The 19678-nt window shown below is 38.7% G+C and overlaps 1 protein-coding gene across 1 annotated transcript; it reads left to right on the top strand.

The window, feature by feature from the left end:
• The first annotated feature begins 674 nt into the window (after positions 1 to 674).
• On the top strand, positions 675 to 18980 carry ltl (leucine-rich repeat-containing larval translucida). The gene is made up of 9 exons (XM_014353622.3): positions 675 to 1368; positions 3803 to 4271; positions 8845 to 9013; positions 11176 to 11309; positions 11442 to 11703; positions 13066 to 13326; positions 13604 to 13882; positions 13955 to 14156; positions 18733 to 18980. The coding sequence occupies exons 1-9, from the start codon at positions 1239 to 1241 to the stop codon at positions 18960 to 18962; spliced, it is 2136 nt and encodes a 711-aa protein (XP_014209108.2). The 5' UTR covers positions 675 to 1238; the 3' UTR covers positions 18963 to 18980.
• The last annotated feature ends 698 nt before the right edge of the window (positions 18981 to 19678 follow it).

Below are 19678 nucleotides of genomic sequence, written 5' to 3'. Positions count from 1 at the left end.
CGTGGCGCCAAGGCATGACTGAAAAACGTGCACGTATTATGTCGCACGTCTTCGTTTCCATACATAGTACATGGATCATTTCATGAAAACTTTTTTTTCGTTTTTTTCACACATCAATCAAAAACACCGTACCCGATGTTGCACCATTCCGTATTTCAGAGACATCGAATAAGTCGTAATTTTTTTGTTTGTTTAAACTCCACACCCTTAAATGTACCAGTGGTAGCACAGAGTGGCACATTGACAAGTAAACGCTGTTTGCCTCTGTAAAATACAAACTAGCCGGTGCAATGTATATAGATATTGTAAACTCGACGGTGACGCCAAATTCTTATTTGAAGTTCCAGAATCACAATTTCATTTGCGTTTCTTCAGCCGAGTAACATTTTTTTTTTGAAAACTGCAGTGCTAGTTTGGACTCTGTATGCGTAAGCAGCTGATCCAAGAAATTTTCCGTGAAACGATCCATGTACCAACGAAAGCGAACGGTGAGGAGAGAGAGAGAGAAGGAAGGAAGAGAAGAGACGGAGGCTGTCAGTCCGCGTGCAGGGGCCGAAGTATACGTGACATCGGAGAGCAGAGTGTGGTGGGCAAGCGCGCGCTCTCTCTTTCTCCTATATAGCGCGGCTCCTCGGGCTCCCAGCCCACAGTTACTCCCCGATAATTCGCTCGGACGCACATGCACTCTCTCTTTCTTTTTTTTTTTTTTTTTCCCTTCCCTTTCTCTATCTGTTGGTCTCGGAGCCACCCTCTCCCGATCTCGGGTGCACCGGTCGATATCGTCCTTTTCCGATCGGTATCGCCGAGCGTCAGTTTTCCCGGCCAGCCGAGCTGTGAGACATGAGTGACGAGTGACAAGGTTGCTCGTGAGCGCAAAGCGGCGCTGTACAAGACGAGCGACGACGTTTCCGGGAAGGGAAGGGTACATAACAGTCGTATACGAGGGAACCCTTTTCGTGGGGTGCGAAATATATTTTATGACTCGGTGCACAGGCGCGGCTGCTGTGCGCGTGCCTATATTAGGTTGTGCGTGGAAAAAATGAGACGCAGTGTTAAGTTTACCATCGATGTGAATTGACGACGGAGAGAGATCGCCGTTCAAGCCAAGACGAGGGATTTGTCCATCAAGGGTTGACGGATCGGCAGGACGAGTGCCCTGTGTGTGTGTGTGTGTGCTTTTTTTTGTTCAAAGTATCGGTAATAATATTTATACTCGGCAAGATTCGAGGGGCCCACGCATGAGCCGTGGCCCATACATGCATTTGACGCGCTACTTTGGCTGTGCGTTTTTGATAATCTGTTGCCTCTCGGGAGCGTATCTTGCCGATAAGCTCGAAAACAACGTTAAGGAAGCTGAAATAGTTGAGGGTATGTTACACGCACACATCATCATTACATACCTACATGTATAATATCACAAGCTATCGCGAATTGTGCTTGCATTGCTCGCGTGTTCGTACGTACATTTTTCAAGACGCTTCGGCTCGTCGAGGAAATAAAAATATCCGGTGAACAAAATACTGCTCAAGTTTTCCGTGTGATTTTCCATTCGACGGGTGCTGTGCACTGATCTTGGCTTATTTTTCTATTGCTTTCTGATTATCGGAGACGCGCAAAAATAAACGAATTGAAAAAAAAAACACGAGCTTCATGATACTTCGGGGATGTAACTTAACTTTTTCCCCTGGCGATTCGCTCTCCTAACGCGAATTAATGTTATTTTCTGTAGCTAATCTTTTTTTTATTATTTAGGCTCTTTGAACAACTCCTTCGCAAATGTCAAATTGTGTCTTTGCCGTAAACATCATACGTATAAAAATATTCATGAATTACAAACAGTTTTTACACGCATGTTTTTTTCGAAATATTAATAATTTATTAATACGAGTAACATTATATCTGCAATCAAAGATGGTATCAGAAACCATCAACTTATTCTTATTAGAAAAATTGTCTAACAAACTTAATTGTCAAAATATATTCACTAAATTTTAAACGAGCAACCAAAATGCTTGATCCAGATTGTTTATTATGTTTACGAAAAATAAGGGTCATCTGTTGAGTGGGCATGTGGTAACACTTGGTGGACCCAAAACTTTCGTTAGAAAGTTTTATGACTTTAAATTTCAGACATGCCTTTACAAGCTCCGAAGAAATAAGGGTGTGTTTACATGAGCCCAACGAGATCGTATAGTAATTTAATTGGAGATCAGAAGAATGTTATTACCAACGAGTCATAAATACCTGAGGATATTTTATTGAAGCAGTGTTACCAAAGTAGTTCACGTTTAAAATAGTAAAACTGTATAATTTTTTAAAAGATAGATCTTTATCGAATGAAATACTTTTTTTTTCTTGCAGCTGATAATCGCTAAGAATACAATTTTCATTTCGGTACTTGTTCTTAACATGATCGAGTAACGGGAAATTCCGTATAACTGTAATGTAGTACCGTCATTATTTCATCGCAGACGTTAAACTGTTCTATTCATTAATTTCTGTTTAAATGAATTTGACTAAGGTCAGACCTTCACTTGTAGGAATCTATGTAATAGTACTGAAAAATTTTCAAGCGTTTTCCAATAAATCAAGTAGTTATTTTCATTTTTTAACGACAACCCGCGATTTTTACAATAGTTATTTTATAACCTCTAGAGAAATAATTCATACTCAGGGTGGGATTCACTCTAAAAACAACTGAAAGCATGAACCCTCAGCCCACGAATTGGGATTGGTATTCATTAATTTCTTAATTTTTAATAATATACTCTGTATTACAAACAGAGTAAAATGAAAAACTTTTGCAACTATTCGAGTGGATTTATTATATGAAAGACGTTCTAATGACAACTCTTATATTTGACTTGTACGAAAGGGTGTATGATCTAATAAGATTTGCTATTTATGATCAGTAATTCTAATTTCATTTTGTAAAAAATCAAATGTTCCATTGGTATAAAAACTACTGTTTCGGTACGGGCGTTATAATGTTGACTGTAACAAACAAAACATGACTTAAATTTGTAAACGTTGGGCAGGAATTTTTATCCACATGGTTCACTTGAAACGCATCCCATGGCGTCGTGAATTTCTGCTTTTACGAGGCTAAAATATTTCTGCGTAGTTTCTACTTTTTTACAATCCACATGCGTTTCCAAGGACACGTTGTTAGAGAGGGTCCACGGGTGGGCGGTGAAGGATCTAAAGCTGTTGTTTACTCGAAAAGTCTACCCCCATGTTTTGGGGTGTGGATATATGTGCGAATATTTACCATCGCAATGTGTTTGGAAAATCAGCAAAACAACTTTTACCATTAAAAATTAGAAAGTTTTTTCCAACATCCTAAACGTCGAATACGCATAACAAGTAAGGATGCGTGTGCCATGTCGTGATACGTAAATGACGTACGATTGCGTTGGTCCCCATTATCAATCTCAAGTAGCCGATCATGCAAAATTATCGAGATCAATGTAAAAAATTATTCAATTTTTACTCGCAGAACTTTCCGATAATTATAATTCAATGAGAATTCGATATTCACTCGCAACTAAACGATTTCGTAGCAAAAACCACGTAATTACACCGGTTATTTTATTATTCAATAACTCGACCAAACTAAAAAATAACCTTACACTAAAAGTTAGTGAGAAAGTGAGATGATTCAATAATAAGCAGAGTTTCACGGGGGGAGATTAATACATCACTCACACGACCCGGTTTAAATAAATTTGAAGAAACAAAAAAAAAAAAGTCCCATCCCCGTTTCACCTTCATGTATACGATGTACTATGCTCGTGTCCAGCTTACTCGATTAGCGACATCGGAAGCACCAACAGCAGCGAAATGTCGGCCCTGGTGTACGGGCTGCTGACCCTCGTGGCGGGCTCGAATCTGCACTGCTCGGAGCGCCGCGAGATAAGCCCGTGCACCTGCCGCCAGGAAGACTTCAGCCCCATGATCAACAACCCACCCCCGATGCCCACCGCGAGCAACCTACCGATCCTCGGTGGCACGGATCCCGGGGCCTTGGGCGCGTCCTTGCTCTCCACCAACTCCGGCACCGTACAGCCCCACACGGAACGGATAGAGGTCGAGTGCGAGCGCATGCAGTCGTTCCAGCAGGTGGCCGAGGCTCTCACGGGCAAATTCACCAACGAACAGCAGATCACCCTCAGGGTCTCGCACTCCCAGCTCAAGGACATATCCGATCACGGCTTCAAAGCCCTGCGGATGGCCATCGTCAAGCTCGAGCTCAACTACGACGGCATAGGGTGAGTTTTACTCATTTATTCATTTATAAGTATTCGTTTGGAATATTTATGGGCTCTCAAGGCTTACCCGTCTAAGAGTGATGCGTGTGTTCTGATAATATACCGTTGGATTTCAAGTCTGTCCCTCTATAACGTCCAACCCACACGGACGGCTTTATTGATATTTTTTTCTCCTTCTCATTTTGACAGTTGTTCGGCCCGTACTGGCCCCTTTTCGTGTGCTGTTCGTTTCTCTTGCTCCCTTGTCACTTTGGTTATTGAATGCGTGATAAAAGTGATAAAGACGAAGCGTAAGAGTTCTCAAGCATATGTGTATAATATAATTATCTTATGGTTTTTCTTTGATAGCCGAGTATCAACTAGACGTCAGTGACAAGTGCTATCGTTCGAAATTATATTTATTGGCCTTAAAAAGGAAAAAAAAAAAATAAACTAAGCAATTCTTATCAATTTTTTTTTGTATGTGTATCCTACATTAACACATGGATTGTAGATTACAAGTTTTATGGCTTTTTTTACAATTATAATAATGTGAGATGGTCATTGCTTGAAACGGGGCTTACTTGGCTCATTATTTAGAAAGATATGCAGTGTTATCTTGTAACCAAAGTTTTGTAATGTTATGGCGTTGGAAAAAAAATTTTAAGACTCGAAGCTTTGCTTACTTGCGACTTCACAAGTTTTACGAATAATAATTACAAGACCGACTATGAATATTACGGTTAATAGTTTATGCTACTTTTAGTGAACGTTTTTTACAAACATTCTCGTAAACAACAAATATTATTTACTTTCTGAAAATTGTAAAACAGCAATACTTTTATTAAATCAAAAAGTTTTTGATCCACATAATTTATTAGAAATGCAATAAATTAAAAAAAAGAGTTATTGATGTTACTCACAAAAAGTGATTATTTAAATTACCAGAGAATTAGTAAGTATTAAATACTACATAAAAATTGGTTCACGTTGAATAAAGTATAAGTCATATAGTAAAAATTTATATGAGCAAACTTACAAAAAACATCCCTTGAAGTCGAGCTCAATTTGCTTGGAATGTCATGTATTACGGGGGAAAAGTCATCAAACGAAAGACAAAACCAGGATATATTTGTGAATTTATTCATAACGTTATGTATCATTTTTATATACATCTTGTTATACTTTTATTGATGGTAACATAAGCTTATATTCTTGACTCATAAAATGTAAGTATCCACTAGTACCGACTACATAACTTTTTTTTTAATACTTACATCCATAAAATAACGATATCATTTTGGGAATAGAGACAGTATTATGATATTTTTTTAATCTGCTATCTTATCAAAATAAATCTTTATGTAAACCGCTACAGAAGGAAACAGATAAAAAAGGTATGTCCGGAACTAGGGACATATCATGAACAGCCTTATCGATAAGTATTACGTAGGTTATATAATAATATTATATGTATATATGTGTCCATCAAATAAAAGGAGTACTAGAGACATCACCCAATGTGATAAAAAAAAAACTTCTAAATCAACGTTTCGAATAATTTAGTTTAAAGATATTAAAATTCTTTAAGACCATTGTTTTTCGGTTTAGAGACTTAAGGAAAAATTTTTTTTTAAATCGATGTAAAAAAATTCAGCGTCCTGATGCTCTTTATTTAATAGATAAAAGCAATCATACCAGGTATCATTTGATGCCACGGAAAAAAAAATCACGGCCCAAAGTTAATAACCATCGTGATATTTCAAGACATATACACATCGGCGGTGAAACATAATCGCGCTTTGACCTTTGATTTCGAGCGTTCGCGCTGCGTCCGAGCGTATCTGTGTTTTACTACTTAAATCTTGACAACGCGAGGTATCCAATTGCCGGCCCATTGCACACGTTACTCTCTCACGTGAGTGGCTCGCTCGAGCGATAACGACGACAAACATCATCACCGTCTATCGAAAAACGTGCCAAGTCGATACGCGATATCTGGGAGTACACATGTTTTTTATTTGTCACTTAACGGGCTGTCAACAATGAGTGTACCGTGTGCCACACGAAAGAGAGATAATAATATGAAAATATTGAATTTGAAAGATAAAAAAAAAAAAAAAAAAAAAAAATACGAATTGATATTCCACCTTCCTTAGAAACAAATGGTGTTGTTCCCTGTAAGTTTTCATAATTTTTATCATCCCGGTATCTTTAAACAAATTCTCGATATTGTCATGAATCGAGAAAAATTAATCCAACGAAGCTCGACTTGTTTCAACGAATCAATGACCGCATCAAAATTAGAAAAAAAAAATTAAGCTAGCTAGGAAGACAACAAAATCCGAAACTAAGATCGTCGATAAGTGCCCATTAGTGATGTAGCCTAGCTACAATGTGTGAACGTAACACATGTCCATTTAAAATTGTATCATGTACTTTCGTCGTGGTCTTGGCTCGCGTGATGGTTGTCAATGACTTGTTGTTATTGGTGCACACATCCAAGTGTATACACCGTGGCGTCCGAGGGGTTCATTCGAGAGACGCCGGGAGTCTCGCGCACGCGATACGTTGCAGACGAGGCAGCAGAGAAAAATAACACTCGCACAGGCGGGTTGAAGTTAAAATCCGTCTTATCGTCCGCCAAGAGGGAAAGAGACGGCGTTCGTCGCTAATCGCACGTATCTGTCGCGTGATTCGTAACAATAAACACGAGCCTATATTGTATTTTGGCCTTTTTAACGATTGTTTCAGCCTAGAAGTACTTTTTGCTTATCCATATCGCGTTTCCTCACTTTTTCGAGCCACGTGATAATTGAAGGCGCGCCCAGTGCTTCTGTGGCTGACAAACTTCTACCGAGTGGGTTCTAAATCTTCGAATTTAGTAAACTACGTACTAGAACTTGGTGTTTGGCAACGTCACTATTAGAACTCATTGCCACTGGATTCACATTCGTGAGAGTGGTGGTTGCAAGTGATGCATTATTTGAGGAAATAAATGAGGGCTTGGTTGAACGATCGAGAAGTCAAAAGAGTTGATATTCTTTTTATCTCTTGGTAATAATTAACATTATTAACACCACTTCGCGATTAATTGAGTTGAATGAACTTTTTTTACTCATCCTTATGGTTTGCTTCCCTCGAATAATTTTTCACAGGGTTCCTTTTTTCATTCAAGTATTAGTATTCAATACTTTTTTGTCGAGGAATGTTTTCCATCGTAGGATTATGTTTTGTAATTCACTCGTTTGATAAAAAACTGTAGTCTTTTTTTAAATACTTTAAAGAATTCGCCTAATCACTAATTGTATGCTTCATTCCGTTTGACCTTTGGGTGTGCTATGAATTAAGAGCTCAGCGAGAACGAAGTTGAAGATGTCGAATGAAGAAAATAATAATAATAATAATAATAATAATAATAGTCAGTCGGTGGTTACACCGAGCGCAGTGTCGATCATTGTGGCTAATTGAATATACATGAGTTCTTCGTGTACGTATGTGCTTCGTGCAATTGGGAAAAATTTTTCAGAACAATTAAATAAAGCTCTTTTTTTTTAATCCGACCACGAGCATTACACATAATATATTCATTCGTGAGTATACTTGTTCTTGATATCTTATTCTTGAGCGAGAAAAAAAACTCGTATAAAAAACATCCAACCATAAAAGATATATTGTGACACTCGCGAATGTTCTAATGTATTGTAACATGATAGACAGCATGTGACATGGCTGTCACATAATCAAATCATTTAAATTTTTCTGTAATATATTTTTCATACTTTTTACATGACGAATGAAAAAAAAAGAGTCTACGTCAACGATCTCACGTCACAGTTGTCTCAAAACATTTTATCTCCATCTTTTTTTCTTTCAATCAACTATCTGCATCGTGTTTTTTGATGTTTCAAAAAAAATCTTATCAATTCGGAGTTAAAAGAAAACCTTGAAGAAATGGACAAACGTTATTCAAACTAGAGGTACTAATTTTACGATGGGAAAGCTGCATCTCATTGCACCAACTGAGGATATGTACCCAAGAATTATTTCACGGAAAATCTACATGTTTCTGAAAACTTATGGTTAAAAAAAAATTATAAAAAATAATTTGAAATTCTGATTGAATACTGAATTTTTCTGACCTCCAATTCGATAAATTCATGAAAGATCTTTACAATTTTCGCTAGAAAAATCATGACAAATTCATGACCCGCTACAACACATGGTTGATGGCATTTGTTCATGCGTATCTCATTGGGGACTGCAAGCTCAAAATGTGAGCGTGCTTTGAGATAAAACTTATCACTAGTTTTTCCACAAGTCAAAAGGGAAAAAAGCTCGTGCAGTGTTCTCTCTCTCTTTCTGAAAATGATAATCTCCGAAGGGCCGGTCGTGGGAGAGGAAATGTCAACGTTCTTGTTCATTCATTATCATTTTTTCGTCCAATTACGAAACAAAATCTAATAGCCAAAAAATTTTTATGACAGAGGTACGTGCGCATCAGTCGTTCACAATCGAGTTTCCGGCAAATAGAAATTCTAAAAATTGCTTAATACCATATTTTTTTTTATCCAAAGCTCATTTAATGTTGCAGAGCCGTGGGCGAGGACGTGTTTGCCGGAATGAGTAGGACGCAGTATCTGAGTCTAGCTGATAACGAAGTGCCGGAGATACCCAAAGAGATCTTGATGCATCTGAATCTACTGCGAACCCTCGACCTCAGTAGAAATCACGTCTCTCGCATCGGAGCTGACGACTTCAAGGTAACTTACACATTGTCTTTCGATCTATCATTGATGCACGAGCAGACGGACGTTACAAGCCATGTCAGTATTGTTGGCTTTTGCGATACTAATTACTTTGTTGTAAGATGATTATTTTTTTTTTTTTAATTTTTTTTTTTTTTTAATAAGCTTGTGACTGAAGTGTGAAAAACAATCTCGTTTGATATGTTATGACTGTAACATGCTGCTGTTTCAATCACGGAAGAGGATGGGATGTGTGATAAGTTTGATATCAATGCTTAAACTTGTCATGTTGGCTGTAAAATGTATGGAAAATTCGAGATAAAATTTTATATTTCTTTCACACTCCTTCAGTGGAATATTTTATTAAAACTCCGAAGCGTAATAGGGAATACATGGAAGAATTTCCTCAAAGATTTTTTAGTAACTATATTTCCCTATAACGTTTCTGTGCAAAATTTTACCTGCTCAAAATGTATTGAATTTCAAATATTAGTTGCTTGTCGATAAAAATACGAAACAGGAACAGCGAAACCATCGATCAACAACTTTCATCGTTTTATCGTGTTTTTAATTTTTTTAGAGTTTCAAAGCCTCGCGTGGGTGATCCAGTTTTACTATACAACTCAACTAGTTATCGAGACTCTGATAGTTGTAATCCAGATAAATGCCGAAAACAGGCTTCTCGTCGATGTGATTTTCACTCGCTTGATCGACTAAGCTCACTTTTCCGATAAGAGTTCATCGAATGAGTTTTTTGATTTTTTTGCTCTTTCACGCGATGCTTCCAGTATAAAAATGTCAGCAATGTAAAAAAGCTGTGACTTATGAGTTGATGCACTTTCTTTTATTTTCAATAACAAGGACAACTATAATTTTTTACAGTAACGTACTCCTTTTATTGAAACCACGAGAGTGATTTCAAAAGCAAGCCCAAGATCGATTTGCATCAGTTGTGGCATGGATAGATTTTTTTAATCGTTAATTTTTTTTTCACCATTAGTATTTAAATTAAAAAACAATAACAAAAAAATACAGCGATTTGTTTGTGCAAAAAAAAAGATTTCTTTATCGTTGAAAAAGTGACGGAAAATTTAGTACACCAACAACATTATTAGATGATACACATGCATGTGAATCGAGTTACGACGAACAAGATAGAAATGAAAGGCATTACTCAATACCGCTCGATTAAATCATTAAAATGCTGTAGCGCTCATCCCCCACTTTTTACCAGAGATAACGAGTAATTTTTTTGTTATTACTTAATAGCTAGGGTCAGTGAATTCTTTGAATTTGCCGGAGACTTCGATGAACTTTCATACGTATCTCTCTCTCCCTCTCTTTTTTTTTTCTCGTTAGTACTTGGATCTGTCTGCATACATGTATACGCATTTGTTCGCGCGAGAGCACGACTATCGATAGTACAGTAATTTCGTTATGATTGTTGTTAATTGCACGAAAACCGGTTACAACCAGTTCGTTAAAAACTTGATTGTTTAAAGTGCAAGCCTCAGAAAATTTTGAGTCAACCAAAGTATGCTATGTGCACCCAGACAATTTCTTAGTTTTTTTTCGTGCAACAATAATGATTGCACCAGATGATTTCCACGTACTTGTATCGATACGATGCAAAGTCGCATGTTTTGTGAAACAAGTATATTGACACCAACTTTGTATAGCATTGCACCAACATTGGCAAACCTTCACATTCCGTACCAACAGTTCACATTCTCGTCTTTGATGTCGTCGTGACTTTACAAAGTTTTATTGAACAAGCATTTTAATTTATGCTTTTCTACTACATAATAATAAAAAAAAGCTCGTGGTCATAAATGTTCCACTTGATATTATGGCAATAAAATCAAGGGTGTTTTGCTTCACTGAATCGTCACTAACCCCATCGGCAATTTAGAAAAATATTTTGCCTACTATCATGGGTCTAATTTAATAATATTTATTTTTTTTTGTGACAACAAAGTAATTCTCGTCATGAAAAAAAAAAATTATGTTCTCTAACTAACGTATTTGTTTCGTTTGTTGTATCATTGTTTTATATTACAAGCACAAAGTCTTTTCAACGATACAACGAATCTAATTCTATCGAGTTAAGAACACAATTTGATTATATCAAGTATATTACAACAAATAGTTGTAAGATTGTTTGAATTATGTCGCAGTTCAATCCAATGCTGCAGCACCTCTTTCTGGCCGGTAATGCCATCACAGAAATGGTTTCTGGTTCATTGCCGCAACTAATCAAACATCTCCACGTCGGAAGGAACCACCTCGTCAGTTTGAATCGTACATTGAGGTAAACAATATGCGTCGAGCGTTTGCAAAAATCTAAAAAAATATTTGAGGCTTGCCACAACTTGGAGCTTGCAAGTCCCTCAAAAAACAGTGATTTTTGATCTCACGCCATATTTTTTTGTTTACCGTACAGGGATCTGAATCAACTGGAATGGCTGCTAATAAACGCCAACGAGCTAACATCCCTTGATGGCGAGCTTCCCGTTTCGGGACACAATCTCAAGATGATCTACGCCGCGGACAACAAGCTGACTCACCTGCCTACCGAGTTTAGATTCCTTCACAGGCTCGACTCGCTCTTTCTGCAGCACAACCGCATCACCAGACTCGACGGTACACTGCAGAAAGCTCGCAAGCTCAAGTTCCTCGAACTGTCCTACAACAACCTCCAGGTGGTGAGTGACCAATGTTTTGCCTTGTTTATTAATTTTATAACCACTTACGAATAAGTCTGTTCAATTCGACAAGTATCACTCATTTTTCCAATAGTTATTGAACTTTGAGTCACCTATAGCTCGAGTTTAAACATTTTCACAAAACGGCTTCCAGCGTGAAGGTCTCCCCCAAAAACCATCAGAGCTTTGATTAACGAAAGTTTCAATAAAGAGCTTGCAAATTTAAATTTGAATTCCTACACTTGCGTTTATTTGCGATTCCTTGCAATAACTGCGTGTCAAGTACATGGAGGAAAAAAAACAACAAAAATTACCACTGCCGAAAAACACTAATTTTTGCCTCGTTCATCCTGCCCCGGACGCCAGCTGCAGCAAAAAGAGCCAAACAAGCGTATAGAGGTATTCCCGAAGAGAACGAGAAGGAGAGATGACCGTGTAACACGAATCTTGACGCTTACGGCGGTCGCGCGCGTGCCGCATTAGTCGCAATTATCGCGCATAATTGCCGAATCAGGCGTTTCCGGCAGCACGCGCCGCTCGGCCGGCTGTACTGGCTCCTTCATTGGATTAAAAGACACACTTCCCTTCGTCTCCTTTAATTTGTGGGTGCTTTTTCTTCCTCCTATTCCATCAGCGTCGAAGCACTGCATCTTCGAGTGAAATTCGAGAGATCGCGCTTGCACGGATGTTTCGAGTTTCACGTGGTGCAGCGTGTGCTTTTAATCGAAGAAAATCATCGAGTTAGCGCAACGTTCATTGGGCGTTCGTTGACAAGTCACAGATGTGTAAGCATTCACGAAAAACGATTTTTCTGATAGTTTGACGAGTTGTTTAGTTCAACTCGTTATCGTTGGTTCGAGAAAGTATAACAATGACCTGATTCTACGTCCGAAAGCAGTACTGTGTATATATATTCACATGTCGAACGGATACACGTTTGTTCGATGTAATGTTTTGATGGACAAGTGATACGAGATAATAATATATATATTACCCCCATTAATCACAACAGTCTTACGTTATTACGCAACGCAATATCATTAACTTTCGTAATACAAAAATTGTTACTCTTTAATGTATTTGAAATCCATGGATGTAATAGCACGTAACGATGTATTATTATGTGGCACAAACAGATAAAACTATATCAATTAATTACCGTGGATGAAACTTCATCGCAAGGAGATTAAAATTATTGGTGTCGATAGTACACCTCTGAATTACGGAATATTAATTTTTTGTTTGTTTTTGTTTACTACGATTTGTTGATCGAGATGTTAATGCAAATGTTATTGTAGTTGAAAAATGTACGAGAAAAGCTTCGATTCAAGCACGAAAATCGGTGTACGCTTGTGATTGCAGCTGGCAGAGGAGGATTTCCTTGATGCCGAGATGCTGGAAGATCTGGAGTTGGGCCACAACTCGCTGACGTCCTTGGGTGGGGAGACCACCGGTGCCAACAGTGCCCTGTATCCCTTGAAATCTCTCAAGTGCCTGAATCTCACCCACAACGATCTCACTCAATTCTCCTTCTCGTCCATACGAGGTCTGAGGGAGCTTCGCCTGCTCGACCTTTCCAACAACAAAATTAGCCGACTGATGCGCGGAAGGAGAACCATTGAGGTAACTGTTTGCAAGCTGCGGATAGGTCGTTTGTGAGTTGGAAAATTGTGCCCAAAGAAAAATAAAAAAAGATGGAGATCTACTCGAGATTTTTAGGAAATACTCTATACTGAGATGTTTTGCAATGATTTTTCTTAAACATTCGACCTGATTTTTGGAAAAAATTAAGTAAAATGTCGAAGCGTGTCGAAAAATTCTCAAAAAATGTCTTTTGAAGAAAGTTTCGTACGGCTCGTGTCGTCAGCAATGCGAATAATAAAAACGAATATTGTTAAAGCGCGGCATTCTGTCCCCCGTCGTGGTACTCCAGAACCTAGTGGAAGAGGAGGGCGACGACACGGCCGGCTCGAGCATCCAGGACATACGGCTGCAGCACAACGAGATCCGCAACCTCGAGGGCTCGCTCTTCCTGGGCATGAAGGAGCTCCAGAGGCTCAACCTGAGCCACAACGCCCTCGGGCCGGCGATAGCTCTGCGCGACTTGCGGGGACTCGAGAGCCTCAGGGTCCTCGATCTCTCGTACAACGAGCTCATCACGCTCGAGGACACGTCCGAGGTAAGTATAACCGAGGAGTGACTCCATTGGAGGCACAACTTGGAAATCGTACAAAAATGTCTCTGTTTCAAGACGTGGCTGCCGGCGCTGGAGGAGCTCAACGTGGCGCACAATAGGCTCGTCATTCTGTCGGAGCGCGACTTCCGGGGCTTCCCCGGCCTCTGCTGGGTGGACATGAGCGCCAACCAGATAAGCACCCTCAAGCCCGAGCTCGTGTCCAACACTCGCTGTACCGTACACGGCGTGCCCGACGTTCTACGGATCTACCTCCAAGGTAAGTGCTTTCCAATCATCCTACAACCCGATTGTCATTTTTTCAATCGTACAATCAACATGATGCGGATATCTTTTAACTAACCAATCTCATACATTTGTTGGAGATGAAAGTTGTGCCATGGTGCCGTTTTTTTTCGCTATGTACCCGAAATCGTGCACTTTTACCGATTAAATAAGAAAGCTCTAAAAACGACACCAACTCAAACCATATGAAATTCAAATAGCTGGTTTACTCGTGACAATTGCGACTGCGAGCACGTAACATGACCAATGGCACATATTCCAACCGGCGATTGAATTAATCTGTTGAGCCGATCAAACAAAAATCTTATAAATCACGCGCAATAAAGCCACTTGACGCGACATCCCGTCATACACTTACGATTCACGAACCCATCGAGCCTCTCGATATTGCCAATAAAAGCTCTCTCTCTCTCTCGTGCGCACCGAAAATTTATCGACTCGACTCCACCCTTTTTTCCTCTTTTATTCCACACCATTCACCTCGTAAACAAAAATATTTTGCCAAAACGTAACATCACCCAATCGTCTTGTCAAACGTTTAGGTACATGTGCATAATATCGTGCCGTGAAGTAAGTTCTCGTCCATTATTCGTCAATGAGAGCGACTCACAATAAACGCGTGCGCCGTAAAATACATTAGCTGTAAGTGGGAATTGATGGCACGATGCACAAGAGGAACGGACCCCCCTGGCGCCTCGTTGTTGATCTTCGTTGGGAAGCTCATATTTTTCCGTGCGGCTGAAACTTTATATCACTTTAAGTCGTCGTGCTAACCCACAACTGTCAAAAACAGTACAGCGATGTAACGCGCACAAAACACACACAGTGTCGGGAGCTTCGAAAAACTTTATCGATTTATTATTCTCGGTTGGCGCGTAAAAAATGTCTTGGTGTCACTTCTTACTGGGAAAGAAAGAAAATATATAAAGAAGCTCGGGGGGGGGGGCGAGTAGATAACCCTCGCGTGCACACAAAACAATATATGCGAGCGCGCCCACATCTGCTCTCTCCCTTTCTCTTGCACTGGCGCCGTCGATCCGCGCCGTTTCATAAGCGATCGCCACGGAGAACCGGCGCCTCCTCTCTCTCTCTCTCTCGTCTGCTTTGGCTCTCTTTGTCGCATAATGTGTATAATAATATGTGTACAAACACTGTCCCCTACCCCCTCAATCCCCATTTCTCTCGTGTTATTGTTATTACTATTTTTTTTTTTTTTTTTTTTTTCATTTCCCTTTAGTGTAGCTACTTTTCACTGATTCGCTTTACATTCTTATCCGAGTGACATACGTCAACGTGTTTACGTAAATACTTTGCTCGTGTATACAGCACTTATGTTGTGTGGGTTGACGATTTTTCATTGGCGCCCTCGTTTTTTTTTTTTTTTTTTTTTTCCCCAATACATGGTAAGTATTATCGATCCTTATCGGCTGTTCGATTGTATTGGTATCGTTGTTTGTAGACTTCTGGCGCCAGTATATACTTTGTTTGGATTACTTAATTTTTATCATTTTCAAAGGTCCTATGGGAATATACGCGCTTAGGATATTTGTTGTTGCGTTGCTTACTACGCACGCGAGACTCACGTGTGATGCACGTGATAAGAACTTTTGTGATAATAAGTTGACGGATTCGGTATTTTTTTGGGGGGTAGAGGCGGGGGTTGCTGACAATATTTTTTTACTAAAAATACCATTTTTAACTTTGGGCAGTTGGACTTGGCGAAAATTCCATAATCCCAATAATTGTTTTCCAATAGAGCAAAATCACTGATACTTGCATCAAATAAGATTCAGATGATTCATTTTCTAAATAAAAACGGGTCTTCTATAAACTCTATACGTATGAAACACAACTCGTGAAAAAAACAAATCTCCACGCATCCAGAATCGCACAAAGTTTCTCAATAAACGACGGACAGTTGCCGCGATACCGGTGCCTCGCATTTTCCAATAACGACTGTCACGTCGCGCGCGAGCTTTCACGCATCAGAAAGAAATAATAACGAACCATAGCTACGGACATTTGAAAATGTGTCGCATCAGAGTTAGCGAGCTTTTCTTCTTCGTCGCCCGCATTATCTTACCCGCGTGCACGTCACAACTGGGAGCGCGCACTGCGCAATATTGACAATCTTCGGGACGGGCGGTAAACTTTAGCGCTGCCTTCGATAACCCTATTGACACGTTGGCGCGACCAAGGCACGATTTCATTCACTAACAAAGGGAACTCTCCCTTTTAGACCGGTAGCACGAGGGATATTCTCGCGGGGATCACGGAGACCTTTGCTTGTGCATCTACAAGATCACTTGTGTCACTGCAACACGTGCATACCGATTTTTTTTAACAAACTCTTTATTATCATCTGGGATGTTAAGATTATTTAATTTCACTTGAATATACTAACCGAAGAAAGCTTAGTATCAGACTTGTAGTTTGCGCACAAGTCATTAAAATCGGCACTTGTTTTTGTACAGAAATCGGTTGTTAAAAAAAAATCCGTTCACGTCTGAGAAAGGCGTAACGACTTACATTATTGTCTTTTAATTACTTGTAATCTACACTAGATGAACTGGCTGTATAAATTCAACGTTTTTATTAATCTCTAGTTGGGTTGTACATACCAATAGAGCGAAGAGTTAATGTATCGTACAAAATTTCTGAAATCGGTATAGTATGATCGGAAATTGATAGACGATTACCTCCAGTACGTTTGGGTGACTATGTATGTGTATTTTACAGAAGAGCATATATAAAGGGCTACAATTTTCCTAGAATCTGTTCTGTGCTACCGATCTATTATCCGACGGTTCAGATCGATCGTCAAAAGTTTCCGGTTGTTCAACGATTGCTGCGTGTACAAGCGATCCGCCTCTGTCATCCGAGTAGTGTTTAACGCAACATTTGGTTGGGTTGCTTTTTTTCGTTAAATTTTTTCTCATTTCCCACTTAGCTCTCGTTGTGCAACATCGTTGCAGTAAAGAGTTGATATTTGATATTTAAATGCCATCAAACAAAAAATTTTACAAGCCAATACTTTTACAATTTTTCATTAATATTTTAAATCACCTTAAAAATTTTATCGATGGTTATATGTTTATTGAATAATTTTTTAATGTACAAATCAGCTATCAGAAAAGTAGTGCGAGGTGAAATGTTTTAAATTACAAGTTACAAGTGCAACAGGTGATTTGAAATTTTCTGATTACACGTGAATAGTGTTACTTCGCAATGGATAACACATTAATTACAACTTTTGTCTCCCCGTTTGTGCATCGTGCACTTATTACGACGTTTCTCAACTTTACGCGTTATGTGTACCACACGTTTGATATAGTCATACTTGACAAAGCTTTTATCACTCGTAATGAAAATTATGTCGTTTTCCGTTTCACGTTGATTCAAATTGTAATCGAGCATAAATGCAAGTGTCGTAATAACGTGAGGGTAATGGAAGCAATTCATTATCCACTGTCATGTAGTATGATGCGCCATCGTACTGAATCAATTTTTCTGAGCATACGAGCAATATTAAATATTGCACCATCAGTGCAAATATTATTTGCCTTTACAATTATATTTTATTTGACACCCACGAGGACAATGTGCTTTTTTTCAAGTTTGCACTTGTGTTGATTGTCATCATTTTTCATTTACTTAGTTTTAAAAGGTATGTTATTATACCTTACCTTATATCTAATAACTGACTTATCTGCAAAAATACTGTATTTAAGAGAAGTCAACAGTTTCAAAATAACCATTGAAATGTTTGCTCAAAATATCATTGCATAAAGTTTTAATTTTGTGACTGTACATTGTATGAAAGTCTCGGAAATGATATTTAAATTTATAATACTATAGTAACAAACAAGTATTTCAGGTAAAAAAAGTTCGTAAAATTTTGATAACCTTCACATCCTTGCATTTGAATAAGAATAAAAAAATTTACAATGCGATGTGAGGGAAGCATCGAAAAATTCACAAAAAAAACAAAGTAAACAGCAATGATCGACATTAATGCTCGAACGATCGACTGCGTAGTAATCGTTTGCAACTCAAGTGGTTAATAAGTGCTTCTTATTGAGGCACTATGATTTGATAAAGGGGCTTTCTATATATAGGAGTACGAGCTTCGTAAATCTTTTTAAATTAGCGCAATGTACGTTCGGGCGCGTCTGTGCGAACAAAGTAACGCAATCATTACACCAATGATCGTTTACCTCATGATATATACATCTTCGAACGTGCATGACGTTGCTTCATTTTTTCATTTGCAAGTTTGACATTAAATTCACCTTAGGACGAATCATCGATTAATTGACAAAAAAAAAAATTTCCTCCAACTCCAATTCGGCACTATTTTTTGAAATTTTCATTTCTAATACTTAAAATTAGTCTTATTTTATTATTGTCGAGAAAAAATTTGATTGTCAGGCAAAGTACACTTATTCGATATTTCATCCATCACATACAAAGTTTTCTCCACGCGGAAGGGAGGAAAGGAAAAAGACACTCGCAAGAGCGAAAGATAAACAATGAAATCGCTTCCACAGATAATCCAGTACTTTGCGACGCCGGGTTGGCAGATCTGACGGTCGCCCTGGAAGTGAACCACGCTAAGGTCTTCGGTGTAGCGAACGACTGTCCGACGCCACCGCCACCCTTGCCGGAGACAACGATGCCCGAAACAACGCCGGGGCCGCCCTTACCGCCTACACTGCTGCTGGCAGACGCGGTTGCAGCCTCGAGCAGCAACGTCTCCTTCGCCGCGACCCTCGAGTAATTTTTTTTTTTTTTTTTTTTTTTTTCCCTTAGAACGAGGATTTTGGTATAAATAATACCTTTTCCCCCTCCCTCCCTCTCTCTCTCTCTCTCTCTCACCCTCGAAACCTTGAAATATTGAGGAAAGCTACGATTTCGAGTGTACGTGTACACGTGTAACTGGAGCGATGCTACTGATGTACAAGGCTTCAGGGGTGTGGGACAATTATTATTGTGCAGCGTGTACTGCAGTGTACAGTCGATCGGATTACGCGATAGGTATGCTTTGATGGTCCATGACATGGTTAAGGTGGTTCATTTTTTTTCAACCCAAAAGATTTATTCAAGAGAATACCGAACTGTTGCAATTTTATTTCAAAAACCGTAGATCCAATTTTTAACAGTTTAGGAATATTTAAAACGTACAATATTTCCTGTATAATATTGAAAGACAGTAATCATATTTAATGATACTGAACTATTGAAAAAATATGTATTTCTGTGAAAAAAAAAAAAAAGGAAAGGAAAAAATTGCAATGGTACTATATTTTTTAAAGAAATGATGATCAGAGGGAAAATAATACAGGAATGAGGATGAAATATTTCGTGTATAATATTGAAAGACAATAATCATATTCAATAATATACAGTTCGGTTTATCATATAATTCAGTAGTCAAACTGGACTCGTGAAAAAAATATATATGTCTGTAAGAAAATTGCAATGATACTATATTTT

This window comes from Copidosoma floridanum, unplaced genomic scaffold (genome assembly GCF_036245765.1).
Source record: "Copidosoma floridanum isolate Cflo_tuat_1 unplaced genomic scaffold, Cflo_Japanese_pri ptg000001l, whole genome shotgun sequence".
Classification (NCBI taxonomy): Eukaryota; Metazoa; Arthropoda; class Insecta; order Hymenoptera; family Encyrtidae; genus Copidosoma; species Copidosoma floridanum.
Note: the sequence above shows the minus strand (reverse complement) of the source record. Positions and strands in the feature narration are given on the sequence as shown.